Raw genomic sequence first — 26,130 nt, forward strand, 5'->3', positions numbered from 1 at the left:
TCAGTCATCAGTTTTTGTGGGAGCACAGTCACACTGATAGCATGTGTAATAGTTTGACTGTCTTGGTTGAGGGTGGCTATGCTTGACTGGCGTCCAGTTTTGAGAACAACATTTATAAATGTTGGATAAATGCTTAGGCAATTCACATATATCTACAGTACACAGCCATAGCTCACAGGAGTGGATGTACTATTAGATAAATCAGTCGGGCTGTGAATCATAAGGTAGCTGTAACACATGGCTCTATAACTGTCATGTTCTGTTAGGATTTGTGCTTCGTAGTAAAAAAGAAAACAACCTTAACATAGGTCATGCGAGCACCCAGAGATGAGAGGCTCGGCAGGAGGCAGACCCGTCGCTCTGTCAGCCCTAATCTTGTCAGCCTCTGGGAGAGGCACACACACACACACACACACACACACACACACACTCTCTGCCCCGGGGCTGGGGGGTCCCGGAGCTGCCACTGTTAACTTTTACAGAGGGGGGGCGAGCACAGGCATGCCAGAGGTAGAGAAGTGAGTTGTCCGGTCCCACCCCGCCCAATTCAACGCATCGTTACAACAGACTCTGACGAATATGTACGGTAATCGACATCGAAACGTTAGTCTTTTTTTATTGTGCACCGTTGCATTCAAAAAATGAAGTCTCAAAAACGTCTACTACTCCGGTATTTTCCCTCAGTTGATTTTCCCTCAGTTCCCTGCCGTGGATGTGCCAGTTGTTTGCAGAAGCGCATAGGATCTACTCCTTTCTTCAACGCATCATTACTCAGATTCTCGCTAAAGGAGGTGTGGTTGGTGTTGTGTGTGTGTGTGTGTGTGTGTGTGTGTGTGTGTGTGTGTGTGTGTGTGTGTGTGTGTGGAGTCAGGGGGGGCTTTAACAGCATGATGGGATGTTTGTTTTTGGTGCTCCCATCTCTTTTGTTGCCTTCTTGATGAGTCCCCTCCCTGGCCGTCGTTGTCTCATTCAGGCCTCACAAAAGGACTGTATTGTCTATGTGATCTGTCTGTTGTCTGTCTGTCTGCGTCTGTCCATTTCTCTGGCCGTCCTCCGTCTCTGCCTGTCTTCTTTTGTGCTGTGTGTTCTTGGACGAGGGGGAGAAAACAAGAAGGCGCTGGGGTAGGAGTGCAGCACCTGGCTGGGATAAATATTTGCTCGCTCACTACTGAAGTCTGATTTGATTCATGGCAGGCTTTGAAGGGAGACTAGCGCACGCACGCACGCACGCACGCACGCACGCACGCACACACACACACACACACACACACGAAAATGCATGTCCTCAAGAAAAAGGGAAACAAACATGGAAATGATGGCGGTTTCTGAGATATTCATAAATTTAGCTGGGGGACAGGTTGCACAGATACCATCAATATAGTAGATAGAGGACTGGGGACAAGAATCTGCCACACGTGAAGCTGGAGAACACACGTGAAGATTTTCACCTGCCATATCCTCTGCATGATCAGGAATATAACTATATTCATTTACTTTCAGCTTTACGCACGCACGCACGCACGCACGCACGCACGCTGCACGTCAGAATCAGAAATACAACTTACTTTCAGCCTCTGTTGAAACAGTTGCTTTGTTCTACTTGAATAACCTCTGTGAGCAATAATTTAGTCTCTTGTGGATTCATTCCTTTTTCTTTTAAACACACAGGCATGCAGACACACACACACGGACACACACACACATGGACACACACACACACACACACACACACACACACACACACACACATGGACACACACACACACACACACACACACACACACACACACACACACACACACACACACACACACACACACACACACACACACACACACACACACACACACACACACACACACACACACACACACACACACACACACACACACACACACACACACACACACCAGGTGGTCAGTGGGTTCTGGTAGGGACTTTTTTTTCTGATGATGTATGAGCATAAAAGTTGGCTGATCTAGTAGTTGACAGGGGAAAGCCATAGGTAGCCTACTGTTATCTTCATTATATATGACTTCCTAGTCTCGAGCCCTCAGTTCTATGGAACATGATTACAAACTCTGTGTGCAAACTGATCCACATAATTACCCTCCACAGCCCACACAAATGGGGAAAAGTTGGCTGACTAGCTTAGAGGAGTGGATTATTGTATTTGTCATATTATCGTCCGATGATTCATGTCCATTTTTCCAGTAATTCATTCTACATAATTACATTTTTATCTACATACTGTAGCAAATTGCAATGCTATCTTCATGTAGCAGTGTTGTAGAACTCACACTGGATCACAGAGCTGCACGTAATGAGGAGGGGTTCTCCATTCTTTTGTTTTAGTCATCCCCGCGCACGACTCATCTCCCGATCTGTCTCATCTAAATACCTGTAATAATGCTGGCTGAACTACAGTGCGCTGGAAATCATTCATCCGCAGGTGGTCCACAATCAATCAGCCACCTTCTCATCAAATCCCTACACTGCAAAAAACTGCTTGTCTAATTAAATCTAACCAAGTGTTTTAATCTTATATCAAGGTAAATAAACTAGTTGGTATTGTTTTCAGTACAAAGACACTTACCTAGTGCTTTCTTTTGAAATCATTTGACTTAATTTAAGACTTAATTGACTTATTTTCAGTCAATTCTTCCTGAAAACAAGCAAAATGACCTGTCCATGCAGTAAGTGAATTTATCTTGATAAGACTCCTTAAAATAAGTCAAAGTCTTCTTAAATTAAGTGAAATTATCTTTTGAGAGAGCGCTAGGTAAGTATTTTCATACTTAAAACAATACCAAATAGATTTTTGACCATAATATAAGTTAAATTACACTTGGTTAGATTTCATTTTTTGCAGTGTATCTCCTGCTGCATTCAGTGAGAACCAGCACCTGGGAGCCTGAAGCCGTCCTCCCTCCAAGGGTTTGCACATTACAGGTTGTCCATGGAAGCTTGCACACTAGAGCTCCTTGAAACTTTTTATTTTTATTCACCACATCTGAATGCCCTTGTGAGGAAGGGCAGTTTGTCCAGAAACGTCACGTGTGGTGAATAAAAAGAAAAGTTTATTGGAGCTCTAGAGTGCGGACTTTTTTGTCATTTTTACGTTTGCTTTTTGAGTCCAGCACCTACTTTTTTTAAAATTCAGATGTGCGCACCCTCTTCTACACTATTGTCCATGGAAGCTTAACTACGGTTGCAAAGAAAAAACAAAATGTTTGTTTTATTTTTCATTATCAGAATCATGCATGCCCAGAATGCCAGGTATCACACTGTGGAATTTTGGTGGATAGGATAAGAGAAGTAACCACTATCGTCATTCTACAACTTTTGCACTGGTAGTCCATTCGCATCTTGCTTTCAATGTGCAGGAAATCCTATAGATTTGGTTTTTTTCTCTTTTCAGAATTACACTAGGGGTGTAAAGGTACATGTATTCATACCGAATAATTTAGGCACAGGACATTTGCAGGACGGTACAGGAATATTTTCACTGAATGTAGTAACACTTACAGGCTCACTATGCCAAAAATTAACCAAACTAACTATGACTTTAGCACTGAGGTACAGAACGTACTGAAACATGATTTTTGTGTACCATCGCATCCCTAAGTCACACTGAAGGGGTTTCACCAATGCGCAAAAGTGATGAAAGGAGTCACTTCTCCAGCCTGGTACACCAAAGTGGCGTAGAGCGATACCAGGCACTCCAGGCAAGCACTGGCAAAGACACCAATGACCAGTTAATGTGCCAACAAAATGGTTTTTGAAGCAGTCATGGTATCCCTCCTATTGTGTTCGTTTCATGTTTACTAGCTTTGTGTTGTCAGTCACAAATGACCGTTGCATTATAACTTGTTATGAATCCATAGCAACACATACATTATCCTCTAATGTATCAACTTGTATCAACTTGAGTTCTATTGGATATTACCAGTTTTGAACCGCCATTTTCTATTTATGGCCTGCACACCTCATTGACTTGAGCTCATGGAAGTTAGAAAGGGGGAAAAACTATTGGGGAAAGGTTCCAGTGTGGACTGCCATTGAACTACAAAGGAGTGTGTGTGTGTGTGTGTGTGTGTGTGTGTGAATATACAGAAACACAGATACAAGTCCATCTGTTCAATAGGTCTGTGGCCTGGACTTTTTAGGCAACTTTAGCATGGTATCAAATACATGTTCTCCCCACTGTACAGCTTTTTTGTAAACAACTTTTCTAAATGCAATTGTGTCCAGATGGATCTGCCTGGGTAGAAACACTGAGCTCTAAGGTCCGTCTAGGCCTAAAGTGCTAAGCAGGTGCCATTTCATTCCTGCCATTTACTGAACTAAACTTTACAAGGCAGTGCAGAGAAAAATGTGAAAATAATTTCCACAATGTGAAAAAAGTGGCTAAAACACGAGGAGAATTATTCCTTGTTAAAGAAATGTTGATTTCATTGGAAATATTTATTTATTGAAAGTTAATGTGCAATCAGAGAATGTTTCTCATATATCAAATCATTATTTACATGTGGACCATTTGCGTTGCAAACATGAATAAAGAATCAGAAGTGAATATGTGGTGAAGGCTGGGTAACGAAAGCATACAGTGCAATGAGGCATCCAGTCACTTTCTCAGCATATGCGCACATGCACATACAGTACTTGCAAAACAAAAACACACACACCCATATACATACATACACACACACACACACACACACACACACACACACACACACACACACACACACACACACACACACACACACACACACACACACACACACACACACACACACACACACACACACACACACACACACACACACACACACACACACACACACACACACACACACACACACACACACGAGAGCAAGATGCAGAAACAGACGTGATCTCACAAAATAAGAATGCCTGACACTGGCACAACATTCCAGAGTGGTCCTTGGTCCTTGTGACTGCATTGAGGCGTCGCGCCTTCACATGCGTTCCCACTGCGCCCTCCCAGAGGCACGCCGAGCCCCTGGCCCACGCTGCCGCTCAGCTGAAGCAGTCCAGAGCAGCCTTAGCTCGCTCCATTTCATGCAGAAAGTTATAGAACTGCGGTAGAGTCAGCTCTGATAAACACAAAAAGGATGATGCGACATGAATACAATGACCAAAAAGGATGAAGCAACATGAAGAATACACTGACCATAAATTGGTCAGCAATGACAAATATACAATTAAAGTGTATTAAAAAAAAGTCTAAATATTCATTATTATTATATATTATTTTGAAATATATGTATCAAAAGTGAATAAAAAGAGGACACACCCATATAGACGTTTTCTGTGGAGTTTCCTTTTCGGATGATAAGCTTGAGCTGAGTGTGGAGAAAGATGTCATAGAGAACATGGTCGTTTTTTAAGTCAGAGAGCGCTGGTGTAAGAATCAATTGCCAGACAAATATTTTTAAGTAAAATGCCTTGGGGGATTTTCCACGTCTGTTACGAGACAGACTGTTAAAAGAGGACGATGATGGAACGAGAAAAGAAAACAAATCAGTGTGTGGAGGGGAAGCAATTCAGACTGAGTCACACAAACAGAATCTCTGCGCTTCAAAAGAACACCAAAAGGCAAACGGATGGATGACTTGTATGTTATCGTGCCGATAAATCAAACAGCTGAAGAGACAACTTCAGTAGCATAACACTGCTAATCTAAGTCTAACAGCCGGTCGACTGTGTCTTTGGCTTTTTGGTGCCTTTCATCTTTATACCTGAAGAAAAAAAAATCAACCACTATGTCTTGGCATTCATACTTTCTTTACATTAAAACAAAGCCGGTTAATTGCACATGAATGGACATGTATAGACTCAGACTCTTAGCAAGCTCCTGGTACCTCCCCCCCACATCTGAAACCTCCATTTAATTTATGAATACTGTGTAAAAGCCCATGGATAGAATCAGAACATCACTCCAATTTCATGTCCTTACCTGTAGAAAGATGTTCCCAGTCTTCTGAATCTCACTGGTCCCTACAGTCACTGCAGATGAAATTCAGGCATCAGTCACCACACTCACAGTGTACCAGTCAGTGCTCACAGCTAGAATGTCCAAGTGATTGGTTTTTATATGTCAAGCAAATGCGATGTTGATTTAAGGCCCCCACACAGAACCAAACAACATAAGCGTGCAGACGCATTCGATACGCAATGGACTTTATTGAGTGACGCTGACAAAATATGTGACTGCATTGTAATCTAGGAGGCGAAAGGGCTTGGCGGTGGTGTGTGGGGTTGCATTGCAAACAATGGAATGGAATCCAATCAAACATTGTGAGGGTTAATGAGCGGAGACACCTTGAAGTTATGAGTTATCTATGTACCCTTCCTGAATTTTGACATTGTCACTGTCCAATAAATAAAGAATTTAAAAAAGCAAAAGAAAGCTGAGTGTGTGCGGCATCATGTCGGCGTCTATGTGCAGAGGCTTTTATATTTACCACCAAATTTCCACTCCATGTCCACCAGCTGGTTGACCATCAAAGTCTGTCCGACAGCCACTCGGGAGAGCACAGCAGAGTGGACTTTCCACTGCAAAAGGTGACAAAAAATGTCAAATGTTTCAATGTGTTTTCTAAATTTGTGAAGTCAGCCACCAAAGCAACACTACCTACTTTCATAACCAAATGTGAAAGATTCTTGTGATGTACCTGATTTGAGAAATGCACAGCCTTATCTTCATTGACTCCTACAACCATTGAAAACAAAACACAAGGCATACATTAGACTGAATGACACAAACCAACAGAAATATCAAAACAATGACTATATGTATCCCATACCAAGATTAAGGAGGTCTTCTTTAACTTGTTCAGCGGTAAGATTTTTCTTCAGAGCACCTAGTTACAAAACAAAAAGTAAATAAAACAACAGGCCTCTCCCACTGGGGGGTATTCTGACCACTCCTCTGGACAGACATACTGTCCGACTATTTGAGAGACGGCATCATTGAAGGCCGGTGCCCATCGGACACGTACGCGACACGACAAGAATAAAAAATCAAACTCCGTTATTTTTAACGGAGCAAGGCCCACAGGAATAGAAAACGGCTCTAAAATCCTGTGCGTCAAGCCCACACCGCTGAACGCCGTGTCTGGTGGGCGCTGGCCTTGAGTCTGCCGTCTCAGGAGAGAACGGCTCTTGTCCTTACCGTGAGGAAGGAGGAGCACACTCTTGATCAAGCTCCTCAGAGGACCGGCACTCATGCCATTCTCCCCAGCAAACTCATTCAGCTGCGCCAGAAACTTGTCTGTCTGTTTCCCATTAACAAAAAGAGAAACATGGTCAGAACAGTGTGCATGTGGTGTGTATGGTGTGTGTGTGTGTGTGTGTGTGTGTGTGTGCATGTTAAAACTTGGCCTGAATCCTCTGTGAGAAGATGTTGCCATGATTAGCAGATAAGCCATAAATCACTGAGACACTTGAAGGAACACACCAACATTTTTGTGAGATGGCTAAACAGGTGTTAATACCATTTAATTGCATTAACTGCTTTTTTTGCTGTGGTGTTGCTAAGATGATAACATTGTGCAGTAACTCGGTCTAACACACCCACAGTTGCTCACCATGCTTAAGTTAGCATGCAGTAGCTCATTGAGGTGGTTAGAAGAACCAACTAGCCTATAACTTCTAAAAGTGACAAAAGAACTCCATTTTCCTATTTACATGTTGTGACTTGTACAGGGACAGCATGTACAAACACCAATGTAAAATGAGACTCAGACATCTTCTAAGCATAGACTCGGAACTTGGAACTTGGAACTAACAATGGGCAAGTCAGACTGAATAACTGCATGCACGAGACGTGAACAGTACAGTATGATCTTATCTGTCTGTATAAGTCTGAGGGTGATGGCAAATAGGATGATTTCCTAAAATGTTGGAGTGTTCTTTAGAGGGAAAGTCCCATCACATTGAAACAACTAGTTTAAACAATTAAATGGTTAAACCTCGGTTCTGCCACCCCCCCCCCCCCCCCCAAACGTTCACAGCACTCAAGTAGTAGAATACTAAGGATGCACCGACATGTCGGTCTTGTTGACAGACTCTCAGCAGTCAAATGTTTACTGATTGCAGTGGCTGGTGTTTATCTGTTATGTGGTATCAATTCTGCATCTGCACTAGGTGCAATGATGTGCTATGTGCAGACCAGGACATTGAAATTATATTATGAAGGCCTGATAGACTTGAAAATGGTTATATTTTTTATGAATATTTTTAAATCTACTTATGATATATTTAACAACATAAGCTGCGCAAGCAAAAAAAAAAAGCTTTTAGTTATCGGACACAACGTTATTTCATACATCAGTATCAACATCAGCCCAAAATTTCACAACTGTTGCATTCCTACAAACAAACAAGTCTTTTCAGGCTACATCTTATCAGCAACAACTTATACATTCATGCATGCATATCTTAGTCTGAGGTTTACCTCCTTTGGCTCCAGCAGAAACTGGTATAGGATTTCTGTCAGGCTGGCAAATTGCTGTAGAGAGAAAAGGGAAAAATGTAACTTCAGTGACAACAGTCCAATCCTTGGAATGTTTTTGGCATTTCTTTGCCTGCAACTAACACCTCTGTGGCCTTAAATGCAAAGACAAAACCAAAACTCTTCATTCTTATCCAACTGCTCCTCATCAAAAACCTGTCTAATCTGATGGCCAGAGGGTGGTGAACACTGCCCAGCGCATCACCGGTTCCTCACTCCTCCGCAAGTGTTTTAAATTTGGCTTTATCGCGCTCACACACTCATACTGGTCACAGAGTTCAACATGGCAAAGAACTCTTTGAGGAGCTGAAAAAAACAATTTAAATTTTGATTTGGATATTAATATGGATTAGGGTTAGGGGTTTCGCTTGTCATTGCATAGACTATACACTGCACACTGCATCAAATTGGACTGGATGGCTGTCGTCCCAGAAGAAAGCCTCTTCTAAAGGCCATGGCCTACTGGTTAGGGCTTTGAGCTTGTAACCGGGGGGCTGCCGGTTCGATCCCCGACAAGTCCACAGCTGAAGCGCCCTTGAGCAAGGCACCTAACCCCTCACTGCTCCCCGAGCACCACTGTTGGGCAGGCAGCTCACTGCTCTGGGTTAGTGTGTGCTTCACCTCACTGTATTCACTGTGTGCTGTGTGTGTTCACTAATTCATGAATTGACCAAATTTCCCTCACGGGATCAAAAAAGTATATACTTACTTATTATACTTCATTGAGGGAACCATGAAAGTCAACATGTACTGACATACTGAAGTAGAGCACCCCCCACCCTCCCCCTTCGGAATGAAACAATCTGGACCACGGGACGGTATTCCAACATGATAACGACCCCCAAACACACCTCCAAGACGACCACTGCCTTACTAAAGAAGCTGAAGGTAAAGGTGATCTGGCCAAGTGTCTCCTGATCTAAACCCTATTGGGCATCTGTGGGGCAATGTCTCTAACATTAACCAGCTCTGTGATGTCGTCATAGAGGAGTGGAAGATTTAATTTCAATAGCAACCTGTGAAGCTGTGGTGAACTCCATGCCCAAAATAATGGTAGCCACACAATTACACTTTGGGCACAAATTAGACATTCTCACTTGGGTGTACTCCCTTGTCTTGACACTGGTTTACACATAATGGCTTAATGGCTGTGTGAGTTATTTTGAAGGGACCGCATATTTACAATGTTACACGCTGTACACTCACTACATTGAATCAAGATCATTTCTTCAGTGTTGTCCCATGAAAAGATATAATAAAATATTTGCAGAAATTTGAGGGGTGTAGCCTACTCACTTTACCTGCTCACTTAATGTAAGCTACGTGACCAGCCTGTGTTTCAAGGTCCACTTAAGCGCCATACACAGCTATATTACAATTAAGTCTGCGTCAACTCAAATGTTAACATCCATTGTATATGTTAATGAGATGGGCGACGCCACATTTAACAGTCTTTGACAAGCATTTCGCCTCATGCTGAGTGGGAATTTCTATGGCGTCAAATAGACCTACAGTAGGCCCTAGCCTACTTCATGTTATCAGACATCAGTATTGTTACAATAGTCCGGGAGCCAAATGCCATAATTTAGGTGAACCTGGCTTTGTCGGTTAAAGTTTTTTTTTTTGCAGAATCTAGTAGACTAGGGGTACCTCTTTAAGATTTAAGAGGGTGCCCGGTGATATCCCTTGGGCAATTTCATATATTAAGCCTTTCTTGTCCAATGTGTTGACTATAAGGCGGATATACTGCAGGTGAATAGGGTAAAAGAATTAACAAGCAGATATCACTATGAAACTTCACCAGTTGATTACTTAGATCAATATGAAAAATAAATGTATTACAAGTTTTCTGAAATGTAATGTTTGAATATGCAAATTAGGTATGATGTAATTAAATATGCGCTGATTTGCATAAACGTAAAAAGATCAAATCTGAACATTGGACAAAGCCAGCTTAAATTTTTTTCTTTTCATTTTGTTGACATAAGAGATGAAAAGTATTTTAGAGAGGGAATTATAGATATCTCATTTAGTTATTCAGTAAATCAGAAAATACTATACCAGCCTTTAAAAAATCCATTTTCGCCATGTTTTTTGGAATAAAATGTCATGTAAATCAGGCTAAGAATCATGTATCAACAAACCCCTCTGCAAAATCCTTCTAAACATGGTTAGGTATAAGACTGAAAAGTTTGGTGTATGTAGATGCTTGTGAAGTGGAGATTTTGTTCTTCGAGTGAGAGAAGAAACTCATCCATATCCGCCTTATATTCAACACATTGGACAAGAAAGGCTTAATATACAAAATTGCCCAAGGGATATCACCGGGCACCCTCTTAAATCTTAAAGAGGTATACCTACTCTACTAGATTCAGCAAAAAAAAAAACTTTAACCAACAAAACCAGGTCGGACCTGGGTTGGTTGCAACCTGACCCCATGGCTTAGTGACTGGTCTGGTCTGCCAAAAGCACACGAGAACCTTAAAGGAACACTTCACTTTTGTCGGTTAAAGTTTTTTTTTTTTGCTGAATCTAGTAGAGTAGGTGTACCTCTTTAAGATTTAAGAGGGTGCCCGGTGATATCCCTTGGGCAATTTCGTATATGAAGCCTTTCTTGTCCAATGTGTTGAATATAAGGCGGATGGATGAGTTTCCTCTCTCACTCGGAGAACAAAATCTCCACTTCACAAGCATCTACATACACCAAACTTTTCAGTCTTGTACCTAACCATGTTTAGAGGGATTTTGCAGAGGGGTTTGTTGATATATTATTCTTAGCCTGATTTACATGACATTTTATTCCAAAAAACATGGCGAAAATTGATTTTTTAAAGGCTGGTATAGTATTTTCTGATTTACTGAATAACTAAATGAGATATCCATAATTCCCTCTCTAAAATACTTTTCATCTCTTATGTCAACAAAATGAAAAGAAAAAAATTGAAACTGGCTTTACCCAATGTTCAGATTTGATCTTTTTACGTTTATGCAAATCAGCGCATATTTAATTACATCATACCTAATTTGCATATTCAAACATTAAATTTCAGAAAACTTGTAATACATTTATTTTCCATATTGATCTAAGTAATCAACTGGTGAAGTTTCATAGTGATATCTGCTTGTTAATTTTTTTACCCTATTCACCTGTAGTATATCCGCCTTATAGTCAACACATTGGACAAGAAAGGCTTAATATACGAAATTGCCCAAGGGATATCACCGGGCACCCTCTTAAATCTTAAAGAGGTACCCCTAGTCTACTAGATTCTGCAAAAAAAAAAACTTTAACCGACAAAGCCAGGTCTGACCCCATGGCTCCCTGACTACAATATGCAGGCGTTTGTTTTGCTCACACGTCATTTAAAAATACGTTTACATAGGCAACTCGCCAAAAATCAGCATGACTTTTAGCCCTTGTGATGATAGCATTAGGCCAAGAGATCTTAACAACTGCTATTTGGGTGAACTTCAATTTGCAAACCAAACCATGTCTTTACGGAGACGTCTGTCAATATAGTATGCAACTGCTTTAACGAGATGCATCTTGTGACACAGACACGTGACATGGCCTAATCAAGGTTCTGCATTTAAAACGAATGGATGAGTTACCCCTCTAATGCAAAGGACTTTAACAACCACTGCATTCATCCATGCTATTGAAATGACAAGTGAAGTGGTGCAGTGCAGTGCCGCATATTAAGCTTGTGATGTGTCTGTGTGAACTAAAGGAAGTAGGTCCGCCTAACAAGTAATACAACAGGGTGGACTGTTAATATGTACTTAATAACCTCCAGGGTCTATCATGATAAGTCATTTTATGTTCCAAAATCGCTAGCAAACAACGTCGGCTACCGATATCACTTACATCAGCTAGGCTACTACTCTGCTTCAGACAACCCGTGCACATCTCAGTAAAGCTCTTAGAGAAATGATATGAATTTACCTGCTCACTAAATTTGTTCAAATTCTGAAAGTCAGTAGTCACCGCTTCTGGCAAAGGATCTTTAGTAAACTGTAACGGCAACATTGTTTCAAAACTTGCCTACACAGTATCATTCAACATCTGACTGCTGATTTCCGGCAGTAACAAATGTATCCTCTAGTTTCGCTTTTGCACTTTCACCACAGACTGCAGCTATTCTTCTATGTTTCTTTCGCCCCATCATCAATAATAAGTTTAAATACGTTTAAGAGGGAATAAATAGCCTACTTAACATGTTAGACAAGCAGTTCTGATAAGGTATAAGCCTATTTGCATATTTTTTTTTAAATCACTAATGTATCTACTGTACACTGTGTTCCTTTCCACAGGATTATGTGCATTTTGATCTCACACACTATTCCTATTCTGAAATAATGTGGTGTATATATAAACAGGTGGACTTCTTTGGTCTAGGGAACATGATTATTGTGCAAAATTTTGATAAAATGAAGATGTGTCTCGAATAATAATATTAGAATAGCAATATAATAATAGTCCGTTTCGTAGCCTATTCATGCAGAAATCGAGGGAACATGATTATTCCCAAATTCTTATTTTCTTTCAAGGTAAATTCAGTTTTCATTCTGAAAGTACGATTCGAGGCAGTATTACCCGGGAAAAGTCACGCCTGACAAGTGAGGGAGAGACCGGACTTCGTAAAGAATCTTGATACCCATTTACATAGCATCCTCACCCTCGAGGTACAAAAAGCGCACGGAAGAAAGGATAAGTGGATAGTGACAAGCCGTGACATCTTGGCAACTGCTCAACACCAGGACGGACCAATCAATCTTAAAACTTTTTTGCAAATCAGACGACGACTGCAGCAACAGGTAAATTCTTCTTCGAGTGTGCCTTGATCAAGCTTCGCTACTGTACTCGCTGTGCGTATTCGTTGAGACTTGAACCAGCATGGCTGCGGGCAACCCAAGGAAGAGTATACCTGAGTTAAGGTTTTACAAATAAACCACTTTCGCTATTGCAACCTAGTTGCATGAAGGCAAAGTATTGCTCTTTTTACAATTGGAACATTTTAAGAAGCCCGTAATTAATTCTGCATAATGCATAGGTGGACGCTGAAGATTATGTAAGGTATGCGCTATGGGAAAGATTAACCATCAAACTTTATAACTTCTAACTTAAACCATGTTCACTTTGCGAATGTAGATCGATAATGTCTGTTTCGTCAAAGGATTAGTTTAGTGTTAAACAATTAAACTATCCGCGCTGTCTGGACATGCCTGTGGAAGGCGTTATCCAGATGTTTCGGCTGTAGTATAATTGCAAGAGGTTCTTTTTGTGATTTTGTCTGGACACGAAGATACTTATTTTTGCTGAAAGGTTGCAATAATGAAGCATATATGGAACTTATTTGTACTTGAAATTACAAATTCACTTAAGGTCGTGTCCACGAACTTGAACTAGACCGTGGAAGCGTGCTCAAAGCGTGCGCTACAACTTTGGTTACAAAATAGCGTGCAAGTTTTCCATGCAATCAAGCGCATGCCCAAAAGCAAGAGTTTTAATTGCTACTTTCTATAAGCTGCTGGTCGTCATTTGACATTACTGAGCACATCGTGCAGAGATGTCTGCGATTCACCTGGCAGTCGCCAGATTAAAAAGTTATATCAAAATTAACTGAAAGTAGGCTATTCAAGTACAGTTTGGACTATTTGGTGTAGTTAAAACAGTGCTTTGGAATATATTGTTTTATTAGGATTGATTTGATGTCTCACAGAAATGTCTCGAAACATGTCTCATCTTGAAATAACACGCGACTGATTAAGGTGGCTGGCGTTACTGGAGCTAGATCTATTCTTTTCCCTATGAAACCTTAAGCCACACTTTGACAAGCCATTCGTCTTTGGCGATGCATAGCCAGTTCAAGACCAGCGAATACCATAGTGAAGTGTAGTTCGTGACAGTTTTCCCTTTACTGGGAATGGGACGCAATCAGGATTTATGGGGATCGATGAACTGCAATGATTAATGCGACAATTAGCTGTCGACGTTGCGTCCTTGCGTGCTGCTCTGCTCTTGGGCCTCTCGGAGGAATGTGTCGCGTTTGACAAAGCCAAGGCTCTTTGTCAAACGATAACCCATGTTTACTCCTGGGGTAATATGTTGATTTTAGCTGGATTTGATTTTATTTTGAATGACATCAATATCATTTTCGATATGTCTCTTCAACGCGTGTGAGTGCGCGCTCTGTATCGCCAGCCTGTGTGTGTGTGTGTGTGTGTGTGTGTGTGTGTGTGTGTGTGTGTGTGTGTGTGTGTGTGTGTGTGTGTGTGTGTGTGTTATTTATAGGCCCTTGATCTCTTTTTTTTACAAGATGAGGGGTAGAAACTAAAGTTGTGTAATGACGTGGACACTGTGCCGAATCGTCCTATAGACCATACGTGAAACCACGGGAGCGGAATATCCCTTGAGGTTTTGATTCGTAGTTTTCAAATTATTCAACACAATCAATTATTCTACGTGTTATTTTGTAATATACATGTGTTTAATTTCAGCAGTGTAGCACGCGTTTGATCAGGTTCAGGTACTCTTTCAACTCCTTGAGATCCCCAGTGTGGCAAAATGGCAGGTGACCCCTCCCTATGAACATGTCCTTCAGGGCAAACTCCCTGGCCCCCGCTTTATCCTTCCCTACACTCAGGCGGAACTTTGATGTGGCCTCCTATTGTGCTCTTCCTTCTCAGCTTCAGCAGCCCTCCTGTCTTAACAATGGCATAGAGCTTTGGCTATAGGAGCACACTTTGGGTGTAGTAGGCAGGTGCATTCATACTCACACACACATTCATCAGGTCAGAGGCAAACTACACGCTTTGTTCTCTCGATGGGTTTCTCCACATGCAGTGGTTGGATTTGTGTGTGTGTGTGTGCCTGTGTGTGTGTGTGTATGTGTGTATGTCTTTGTGTAAGTTATGTGTCCAAACCTGCACATGTTTGTGTGTGTGTGTGTGTGTGTGTGTGTGTGCGTGTGCGTGTGCGTGTGCGTGTGTGTGTGTGTGTGTGTGTGTGTGTGTGTGTGTGTGTGTTATGGGACTGTATGCATGCATGAGTGTGTGAGTGAGTACTGTATCTTTTCGTCAGTGAGGGTTGGCGTAATTGTCAGGATGCATCTGGCTGGCTCGCCTCCTGCGGCAGCAGCAGTGGTGTTAATGGGTTTGGAGTGCACCGCGGTCACCGGGTTCAGCCTCTTAAGATGGAGACGGCGGCTCAGGAGAGACACGAGGGGGGCTTTTCAGTCACACACAATTGGCCATAACTTCTCGTGTCAACATAACTCCCTCGGGCCATGGAGCCCATTAGTGCGGGATGGGTTGACTTATAGCGCTGCTGTGCTTTGCTGTGTTTTGTCTGTCGTGTCTTTGCTCCTATAGAATTTTAATCTTTATTACTCAGATTGTTTCTGGTGACTGTGGGAGCAGCAGAGTGTGTCTGGAGTGTCTCTACTTAAAGCACTGTACTCCTGCAACTACATATTATCTGAGATTTGAAAACACATGCATTGATCCTGATCAGTGACAACCTTGATTTGGTTTATTGTCCAGGTATATATGCCTTAATGAATTGCGGCAACAGTGTCTCATCCATCTCTTTATGTTGTGTTGTGTCTTGTGTTGGTTAACTTTTTCAACCTTATCTATTCATATTTTGATGTAATCACCAAGTATGTTGAAACCATTTTATATTTGACTTTCTGTAGCCGTAAGTAGTGAGATGGTATCGTGACTGCAGCAGGCCATGATGAAAGGCTGACCCCATGCCCACCTGGCTATTGTCTTTTCTTCACACTCTTAAATGAGTGTGGCAAAGGTCAGAAATGAAAGGTAGCTAAAGGTTTGAGATGAAATCAGTTTGTCTCCTGAGGGAGCATGACGACGTGACCTCGAATCGCTCCATGGTTTGCCCAGTGAGTGTTCGCCCCAGAGCCATGCTGACAAGTCTGGTCAGGTGTGTTTCCTTGTATGCTGCAGAACTAGCTGCAGTGGCAACGGCCTGACCTTTGACCTCAATGTTAGTACAGAGTACAGCTGTGTTATGGGGCTTACACCTTATAGGCTGTATAGATCATTTTAGATAACCTGTCTGGAACTTTAAATGAAAGCTGAACAACAATTTCCTGTTATCCTTTTATTGTACTGTCAGTGTTGTATTAAAACTTGAACGTATTTTTTTACTTTAAATGTGTATCATTGTCTGATTGCCCACACAGATTGCCAAACCAGCAAAGGAACGAGGAAAGCACAGCTCCAAAGTAATGCCATCCAACAAGTACTCCTCCGCCATCATGGCGGAAAGTGGCAAGATGGCCGCCACGGTAAGAGGACGTTTGCTTTTTACATGTATTCATTTAGCAAGTGATTTTATTGAAAGCAACTTACAATACGAGAATAACATTCTAACTACAGTGCAGGGGAGACCTTTGCTAGGAATTACTACTCCTCTATTACTAGAGGATAAGAGTGCTGACATTAGTACTAGTCAAACACTGTACTTTTCTTTAAGTATATATTTTTTGGCCTTTTTGCCTTTATAGAATTATAGGATAGTGAAGATGTAGACAGGAAACAAGGGGGAGAGAGATGGGGTGGGATCAGGAAATGACCGCAGGCCGGACTCGAACCTGGGTCCCCGTGGGCACTCGGACCCATATACGGTACGGGCGCTGTAGCCAGCTGTGCCACAGCGCCCCCACACTGTACTTTTCTGTGCTTTTCACACTGTATAAAAGTATACAGTTGAGAGCAGTAGCTACTGCAGAGAGAGATGAATGCAGGAATGTGGATGGTTCCAGTCACGTCCCACCAACGGTCACAGCCACACTAGTACAGAGAACACTTATCTGCGTGGTAGTATGCAGAGTGTTTATTCAGATTACTCATTGTTACCCACATCCTCACGTAAATGGTTCACGTGCGGGTCAAAGGTGAAATGATGAACACAGAATTTTTCTGGGGGGGGGGGGGGGGGGCTTTTATCTTTTATTCATAGAGGACAGTGAAGATTATCAGGAAGTAGGGATGGGATGGTATGGATTTTTTTGTACCACTGTTGAAAAGCAAGAAATTACTGTGATTTCGCTGTATACACACACACACACACACACACACACACACACACAAACACTTATGATTGCGAGTTATGGATTATGAATTTTGTGCCGTGATTACACCCAACTCAACACAGTCACAGCAACTTCAAAGATCACTGGACCAAATGCTTCAGGCAAGAATAAATACTTTATCAACAAGGCTATCACGATTTTAGCACGATTATATTCATGGCGCTTATGCTGCTGCTACAGCATGTCCTAACAAGATCCAGACGAGCGACTGTCTTGTATGTCTGTCCACACTGAATCCATTAAATATGCCACTCAAAATATTGCGTTGCATCACTCGCGTTGATGCAGTCAGGACACAGTTGAAAACTATGTAATTAAACGGATTTTAGCGCTAATGTTTGCATCGCATCCTGTTAGCACATGATGTTACAACAGTGGGCTACCGGGAGAGACGATAATGCTGTCATCCTGGGAATGTCTTGCATTTGGCCTGGCGTGGGGTTACAGAACTGTTGCATCAGCAGCACTCCAGATACGGTTCTGATTCGCACTTGGAAGCCCGTCCTCTTGAGTTGCTCCGTCATTCTCCAGTAAATCGCAGAGTCATTTCTTAGGTTGTCAACGTTGGTGGGTGTTGTGGAGGGTGCAGTGCTTCCAGGCGCGATGGCGTTATGTCCAGTGAAGCCCTGTGCATATACAGTACACTGACTCATGGCTCTTTCCGGCATTCTGTTTACATACAGTGTGGGTCTCTGGAAGATGTTGGTGAAATGTGTTGTCCTTAACTTCCCACCACTCCTGTGGTTGTTCCCTCTCACTCCTACAGCTGTCTCTTTATAGAGTATCTTTGTGGGCTCCTGACTCTGCATCACCGTCCCCTTTTTTTGTCCACTCCACTCCCTCTATCCCTCCCTCCACTCCACTCCCTCTATCCCTCCCTCCCTTCCCTTCTCCGTACTGGGGCCTCCAGCCCCCGACCAACGTGCACAATCCATTGGGCTCGCAGAGTAAACTGGCGCCGGACTAGAGCCGGACATCTGGCCAGGGCATCCCTTGGCAGACCACAGGCAGCTGCAGCCGAGAGGGAAGAAAAGAGGGGGGGGGGGGGGGGCAAATGAGCCATGCCACAGTGGCCTCATTATGTGACTGGGGAAGACCGCTCGGAAGGAGGAGAGTCTCTGTACTCTGTTAGCAGTAGCCGTTTAGTTGCAGTTCTTGGATGTGAAGAGTCACAGAGTGACGTTCAGTTTGTTTGGAGGGAAACATGGCCTCCAGCTGTAGTGGTTACATTTGGGTTGGCTTTTCGTAACTTGTCATTGAAGTTATGGTGGGGTTTTCCTTTTCAATGATATAGCCTTGGAGAAAGTATTTGCAACGTCTTTGCCATCAGTTCAGGGGATCTTTATAGGAAGCGTTTGAGTGTATCAGTGTTTTTTTGGATGACAAAAAAGTCAAAGCTTTTTTCTTTGTATGTCCTAACAGTTGTTCCATACTCTGAACTCACATTATATTTGTTATTTTCTCATGGTACTGCAGGGTATATATCTTCTATCTTCTATGAAGGATTAATCTGTGTGTGTGTTCAGTTAATTTTTTATCTGTAGTTTGCCTTTTTACTTCCTTGTTATTTTGGAATTTCCCTTTGAAGTTAGATGAAAAGTCTCTGTTGTTAACAAATGCAAAATTTGAGCAGTCCTGCAGTTCCTGGATGCTTTTAGTTTCAAACCAAGTATAATTATTTTTTTTAAATAAATCAATGTCATGTTTTATCCTTTTGTAGCATATTTAAGTTAGGATAAAGTTTTCCCTTCCCTTCCAGAAGAGGAAGAAATTAGCTCTTGGCTACAGACTAGGCAAGCTACTGTATGTGTGGTGATTCTCTGTGACTTCACAAGCCTTACCAAGAGTGCCTGCTCTACAGGTTAACATGCTGGCAGTGCACAAGGCTAAAATGAGTGCTAGTAAGTTAGACTGTGCTACTGAACTTTGCCTGAGGAGCATCCTAGAAGTTTGCAGCAGGTTAATCATTACTCAGGATACTGTATCCCGACTATCCCCAATCAGAGGCTTCAACAGTAGCTCTGCTACACAGTGGCATTAAAAACTATATTGCACGGGGACCTTGTTAAACAGCACGTATGTTACTTCACCAGCACAAAAAATGACTGTGAATAAGGCAGGAATGTCTTCTTAAAAGTAATATTTTTGACGGTTAACTGCTTAAGGCTGGTGAAATGGGTGTGGAATTATCACCACTTAAATCTAACATGGTTGGAGGGTGTAATAATAACTCTTAATGGTCTCCAACAAGCATTCATCTAATAACTACTCCACTTTGTTGAAGCCACTTGACTCGTCAAAAGGCTGAATGTCACAAAAGAACATGAAAGTATCTTTAGCAGTTATTAAGTAAGGAGGCTACTAGACACAAAACACAATGAACTCTCCTGCAAAGGTTAAAGCCTTGTTACGCTAAGCTTTTCCCCCTTGCTTTGATCTGCGCCGCACAACACATTTCCTGAGCAGCACAACAGAGCTCAGGCTCCTTCACCTGGAGACCACGGCCTGGCTGTTCTGAGTCACTCACACCACGCAGCCCAGGTGCTCGGCTCTGCGGCGGTTGTGTTTGTGGATGACTCAACAGAGGGGAGGAGGGCTCAGGCACTGGAAGGGGAACGACCGAGCAGAGGGGAGTTTCCTCCCTCTCTCTCTCTCTCTCTCTCTCTCTCTCTCTCTCTCTCTCTCTCCCTCTCCCTCTATCCCTCTTTCTCTATCCCTCTCTGTCTCTCTCACGCTCTCCCTATCTCGCTCTCATGCTGTCACTATCTCTGTCGCTCTTGCTCTCAGTCTCATTCTCACTCTCACTCTTTTTGCTTTTTGTCTTTCACTCTCACAGTTGCAGATATTTGGGTTTGTCCAAAATTGAGTCATGATGCAGTCGGTGTGTTCGTAGTAGGCTTTGTTTCGTGTGTAGGTGTATGTTTGCGGGTCTCGACATCATGTTTAGGTATGTGCTGTGGGTGGTCTTCTGCTCGTCTGCTTTTTTGCAATTTTCAGCATGTGTGGTGGCGTGTACGTTTGTAATGGAGTGCATAGATGGCCAATGCAGAGCACTGGCTCGATCTCGGTCCTCCAGGAGGCTGGCCTGTGGTAGGAGCCTATGCAGCTGTGTGGAGCGCTGGAGGGTGGTGGTGGGGGGTGGAGGTGGGGGGTGGAGGGGGGCGGAGGTGGGAGGTGGAGGCGGGCAAGGATGCACACTTCCTCTTTCGACTCCTGTTGGCGCTTGTCACGCCACATGTCAGCTTGAAAAATCTGCCCCTTATCAGATCAGCATTCCCAGAGTGCCTAGGGACAGGAGATGGAGTTGGAGTCGGCAGGCCCAGAGGCGGTGTGTGCGTGCGTGTGTGTGTGTGTGTGTGTGTGTGCGTGCGTGTGAGCGTGTGTGTATGTGTGTGTGTGTGTGTGTGTGTGTGTGTGCGTGCATGCATCCATGTGTGTGTGTATAGGTGTGTGTGTGTGTGTGTGTGTGTAGGTGTGTGTGTAGGTGTGTGTGTGTGCGTGTGTGTGTAAGAGAGGGCAGAAGGACTCTTTTGGGAAGTGTGGATGTGTACAGACGAGGTCGGTTTCCCCTCTGGCCCAGGGCCACTCCCTCTCGCCTGCCTGCCTGGACCAGACGTGTCTGCTAGGCCATGAAACTGTCACATGGTAGCGGCAGAAGGTGGAAATCTTTACTGCAGATGTGCACTTACAGGTGTTAATAGTGTGTGTGTGTGTGTGTGTGTGTGTCTGTCATGTGTGTATGTGCAGAGTGTGTCAGTTGTATCCTTCCTTACATATAGCATGGCTACAGTATGTTTGGGCACAGTTCCCAATCCCACAGTTGCAGTGGTGTCTGTAGAGAATTAGGCATCATTGATTTATGTCCTGAAGACATTTCTCAGAGCATTTAGTTCTGTTCACATCTGTACAGTGTGTGTGGCTGTGCAAGTATGTATTGTTTGTATTTTTGCTATGTACACTATGTATTTTGTGTCTTTTATCTTTAAAAAAGCTTAATTCATTGTGGCAATTTGTGGCTTGCATTTATCACCCATACGAGTGTATGTGTGTGTGTGTGTGTGTGTGTGTGTGTGTGTGTGTGTTAAAAAAGCTTAATTCATCGTGGCAATTTGTGGCTTGCATTTATCACCCATACGAGTGTGTGTGTGTGTGTGTGTGTGTGTATGTTGCGTAACGGTAGCACACAGTGGTGATGCGGAGAGGGGATTTGCAGCCACCTGGGCCTTTGCCTCTGTGTTCTCCTGACTTGCCTTTCTTCCGTCCCTCACTCTCACAAAAGCCACCTCGCAGGAATCTTATGGGGCCCCTCAGCCCTGCTCGCACTGAGCTGCATGAGCAGGAGAGAGGAGAGGACGAGGGGGGGTGAGGGGGTTGGGGGGGGGGACAAAGGCGAGGAGCAGGACTGAATGACCCTCTAAACTGGTTCACCCCTGTTCTGTACATCAGTAGCACGTCCTCGCCCACTCTCTGACACACACACACACACACACACATACACACACACACACATACACATACACCCCAACTAGAGGGGGTGCACGTGTGCTGCTGTGCCTGTTTGACACAGAGGGATTGTGTGTGTGTGTATGTGCGTTTGTGTGTGAGGGAGAGATGTGTGTGAGGGGGATGGGCAGAGCTGGAGTGAGTACTAAAGAATGTTTTAGGTTTTAGACGAAGAGTGAAGGAGTGCTATCATAAAATGATATCTGCTCTCGCCAAAAAGCTCTCTGATCTGTAAGTGGTTTAGAGTTAGAGTCTTTTTCAAAGACATTGACTTTCGGTCCTAAACACTTCATTATTATCACAAAGTTGTCACTTCCCATCTCCAAGCACCTACCTGTAACTGGATTCGCTCTCCTCGGAGCTTGAGATTTGGAGTGGGAGGGAAATTGCATATCTGTGTGCCAGTCTTTCTGGTTTGTCCCTTTGTGTGGATATGGAGAAAGTGCACCAGTGGCTCGTTTTCCCTTCAGGCATGCCACAAGCTCTTATCCATAACGCTATAAATCCATTTTGGAAAACATTAATAAGTCATGTTATTTAATTGTGTATTTCAGTTACTATCAATACAAATGCAGTTGTTTTGTTTTGATCGAGTAAAGATAAATCAACTGAACATAACCCAATACAGGTTCATTGAAATTACTTGGAAAACAAAATTTGAAAAAATTATTTATGAAAATTGATTAAAATGGTGGATATAGTGTTTTGGAAAAGAACTCTTCACTCAGCCATACCGGTTTAATGACTTGTTTATCAAAAGACCACCACGCACTGTTAAGCCCAGCTTAACGAAGAAACATGACTCCTTAAAACAGCTTTAAACCGCATTACAGTAAGTTGGTTGTATGGCCTTACCATGAGCCTCATTCACCTGTAGCTGTGGTAGCTCTTGGAAAATTAGCAGGCGATTTGGTCCAGACTCAGAGCAAGGTCCATCACACACCAGAGAGGTACAGTAGCTCTAGCTCACCCCTCCCGTCAGTATCAGACAAACTCACACACAGGCTTCTGTTTTTGTTTGGAGGACAGGCTGCTCACACTTTGTTATTCCCAGTTTTCAGAGCCTGAGCTGCCTACAAAGGCCATTTTATTTTACACTGTACTCATGGCCTGGACAGCTAGCGGTCTTGAGGAGATGATTGCCAAAAAGAAATGTTAGGAGCTTGAAATTGCGTGCAATCGCTGACTGCACCGTTCAGAATGTGAATATGAACAATTCTTTTTTTTTTTTTTTGACATGTCCTCATTCAGGCTGCAGTCAAGCCATGGAGCTTGTAGTGCACCGTTCAGGTGCTACTTAAGTGTGTCGGGAGGTGTGCAGGGGCCTGTCGTAAGTGGAGTGGAGTGGAGGGGCTCGGTAGAGGGGCTTGGTAGAGGGGCCTGGGTCCAGACATGGCCTGGGCTGGGCTGGGCTGGGCTGGGCTGGGCTGCGGGGTGACTGGGTCCATGGCGATGTGTGGGCAGGGAGGGGTGCGGGGGCTGTGAGCGCAGCGGTGCGCCTGTCTAGGCCATGAGGGAGAGGGATTGGGGCTGAGGGGGGGGGGGGCAGTGCAGGGGTTGTGGCTGAGGGGGGGTTGTGGCGAGTGCAGGGGTTGGGGTAGGAGAGGGGGGGTTGTGGCGAGTGCAGGGGTTGGGGCAGAAGAGGGTGGATGATGGGGTTCGCTCAGGTCTCTCTAATGAGGGGGGCGGACTCACCCCTCCCTCAGGCCAAGTCTTTTCTTTTCTTTCATCGGAGTTCTCTCTTTCGGCTGCCGCTCCGCTCCACTCCCCTCCACCCCTGCCCCCCCCCACCCCCGCCCTGTTGTTCTCTCGCTCTCTCCCTCTCTCTATCATTTTCCTCCCAGTGTCTCTCTCTCTCTCTCTCTTTCTCTCTCTTTTTCTCTCTCTTTTTCTGTCTTGGTCAACCATACTGGCTTGCGCTCGGCGTTGCCGATGTGGTTGAGAGCGGCATGTCTTCAGAGTCTTGTGAAACTCAGGGAATGCACGCAGAGACAATGACAGAGGCAGAGACAGAGTAGGCTTAAACAAAGCGTGCACCACACCAATAGCACTCATAATCTTCAGCGGGAGAAAACTCTTGTACCAATCATCAACATGTCATTATTTTATTTCTTTTCAAATTGCTTATTTGTGTGCCTTCATGCCTGTACGAACACGAATGGGGACTCCATAGTGTAAGTGAATGAATGTGTGTGTGTGTGTGTGTGTGTGTGTGTGTGTGTGTGTGTGCCCGCCCGTGCATCAGTCTGCTCTGGCAGTGCCGACTGACTGTGTAGCTGCAGCACAGCTGCAGCGTGAATGAGGTTTGGCATTCCAGCGGAAGATTCCGGTCCATGTGACAGCGGCCGCATTGTTTCCCAAGAATGAGAACTCCATCTCTCGGCACCGCACTCTGCCGGCTGGCCTGGCATCCATCTTGCCCATCACCCCTCTCACCCACTCACTCCTCCACCCTCACACTCCTCCAGCTCTTTACTCCTCTCACCCTTCTCCCTCCGCTCACTTCTCTCACCCCTCTCACTCCTCCCCCTCCTCTCCCTCCTCACACTCCCCACACTCCTCACACTCCTCTAGCCTCTCCCTCCTCTTCCTCCTCACACTCATCTCACTCCTCTCACCCTCTCTCCCTCCTCTAGCCTCTCACTTCTCTCACCCCTCTCCCTCCTCTTCCTCCTCTCACTCCTCTCACTCCTCTAGCCTCTCCCTCCTCTTCCTCCTCTCACTCCTCTCACTCCTCTCACCCCTCTCCCTCCTCTAGCCTCTTCCTCCTCTCACTCCTCTCACCCCTCTCCCACCTCTCACCCCTCTCACTCCTCTCACCCCTCTCACTCCTCTCACTCCTCCAGCTCTTCACTCCTCTCACTCCTCTCACTCCTCCACTCTAGCCTATCACCCCTCCAGTGCTGCCTGCTGCACGCACCACAACTGTGTGGAGACAGTTCAACATCACAGCTCCTCCACCACCGCAGCTACTTTCACTTCGCGTGCCGCGACTTGCACCCCTGTACTGTGCCTATGCACAAAGTAGTGCCGGGGGTACTGAACAGCACTGCAGATTAAACCTGGCTGTCGCAACAAACGTCTGGACGCAATGCCGTGGCGTGTGATTTGGATAGTGAGGCGGGTGTTTTCAAGCCCCCTCGGGCTGCAGTGAGAACAGCGGATTGTACCCGTCCTCTTGTATCCGTCTGTCTGCTGTCGTGGGCCAGACTTTGTCTGCTGAATGCAACAAAAAGTTAACATTTCGTACTGTTGTTCGTCATGTTGTAACATGGCCGATGCTGGCAAGGCATTCACCCCTCTGGTTCCTGAGAGAGAGAGAGAGAGAGAGAGAGAGAGAGAGAGAGAGATAGAGATAGAGAGAGAGAGAGAATTAATGATGTGCTGAGGAATCTCCTTGCCAACACCTATGGTGGGGTTTTTTTTCGTATCTTCATCGCCTGTCTGTCTAAGCCCACCAGGCACAGTGAGGTTATAAAAGTGTATCCCACAATATTTACCACACAAATCCAGCTGGCTTTGAGCTCCCTGCTAATGGCTCTGCTCTGGGAGCCCCACTAAGGGCAGCAGGTGTTTCTCCAGCAGCTTTGTCACGTCTTGGGTTAGGGCCAGGAGTTGGACTCCAGCCCTCGTCTCATCGTGTACAATGCAGCCCCTCTACAGACAGGCCCAAACCAAACAAACAGCTAATATTTGGAGGTGTTGATTCAGACCTGTCTTCAGTGATTTACATATAATATGTACAAATTGTCACCTGATTCTATTCTATTCTATTGATAGATAGATATATAAATATATAGATAGATAGATACTGTAGATACAGTAGATAGATACTTTATTGATCCCCAAGGGGAAATTCAAGGTCCCAGCAGCTTAAGACACCACACCACACACAACATACACTACAATGTAAACAGGATGATCAACATCAACAAATCACAGCAAATCAACATGACTAAT

General features: G+C 44.1%; 2 protein-coding genes across 3 annotated transcripts in view; one reads left to right on the top strand and one right to left on the bottom strand.

Annotated features, from left to right (window-relative positions):
* Positions 1 to 4,452: 4,452 nt before the first annotated feature.
* commd7 (COMM domain containing 7) lies at positions 4,453 to 12,630 on the bottom strand. The gene is made up of 9 exons (XM_062540878.1): positions 12,492 to 12,630; positions 8,489 to 8,542; positions 7,205 to 7,307; positions 6,837 to 6,893; positions 6,705 to 6,742; positions 6,495 to 6,585; positions 5,987 to 6,036; positions 5,324 to 5,372; positions 4,453 to 5,123 (listed from the first exon to the last, which is right to left on the bottom strand). Exons 1-9 carry the CDS (start codon positions 12,573 to 12,575, stop codon positions 5,047 to 5,049), a joined length of 603 nt encoding a protein of 200 aa, XP_062396862.1. The 5' UTR covers positions 12,576 to 12,630; the 3' UTR covers positions 4,453 to 5,046.
* Positions 12,631 to 13,154: 524 nt separating this feature from the next.
* dnmt3bb.1 (DNA (cytosine-5-)-methyltransferase 3 beta, duplicate b.1) overlaps positions 13,155 to 26,130 on the top strand; it is a 48,899-nt gene continuing 35,923 nt past the window's right edge. Inside the window, exons 1-2 of one of the 2 annotated variants that reach the window (XM_062540879.1) lie at positions 13,155 to 13,363; positions 16,756 to 16,860. In XM_062540879.1, the coding sequence (XP_062396863.1) occupies positions 16,801 to 16,860 (60 nt within the window). In that variant the 5' untranslated portion in view covers positions 13,155 to 13,363; positions 16,756 to 16,800. The remainder of the gene's footprint in view (positions 13,364 to 16,755; positions 16,861 to 26,130) is intronic. The other variant, XM_062540880.1, reaches the window with a different exon arrangement.

Source organism: Sardina pilchardus, chromosome 7 (genome assembly GCF_963854185.1).
Source record: "Sardina pilchardus chromosome 7, fSarPil1.1, whole genome shotgun sequence".
Lineage (NCBI taxonomy): Eukaryota > Metazoa > Chordata > Actinopteri > Clupeiformes > Clupeidae > Sardina > Sardina pilchardus.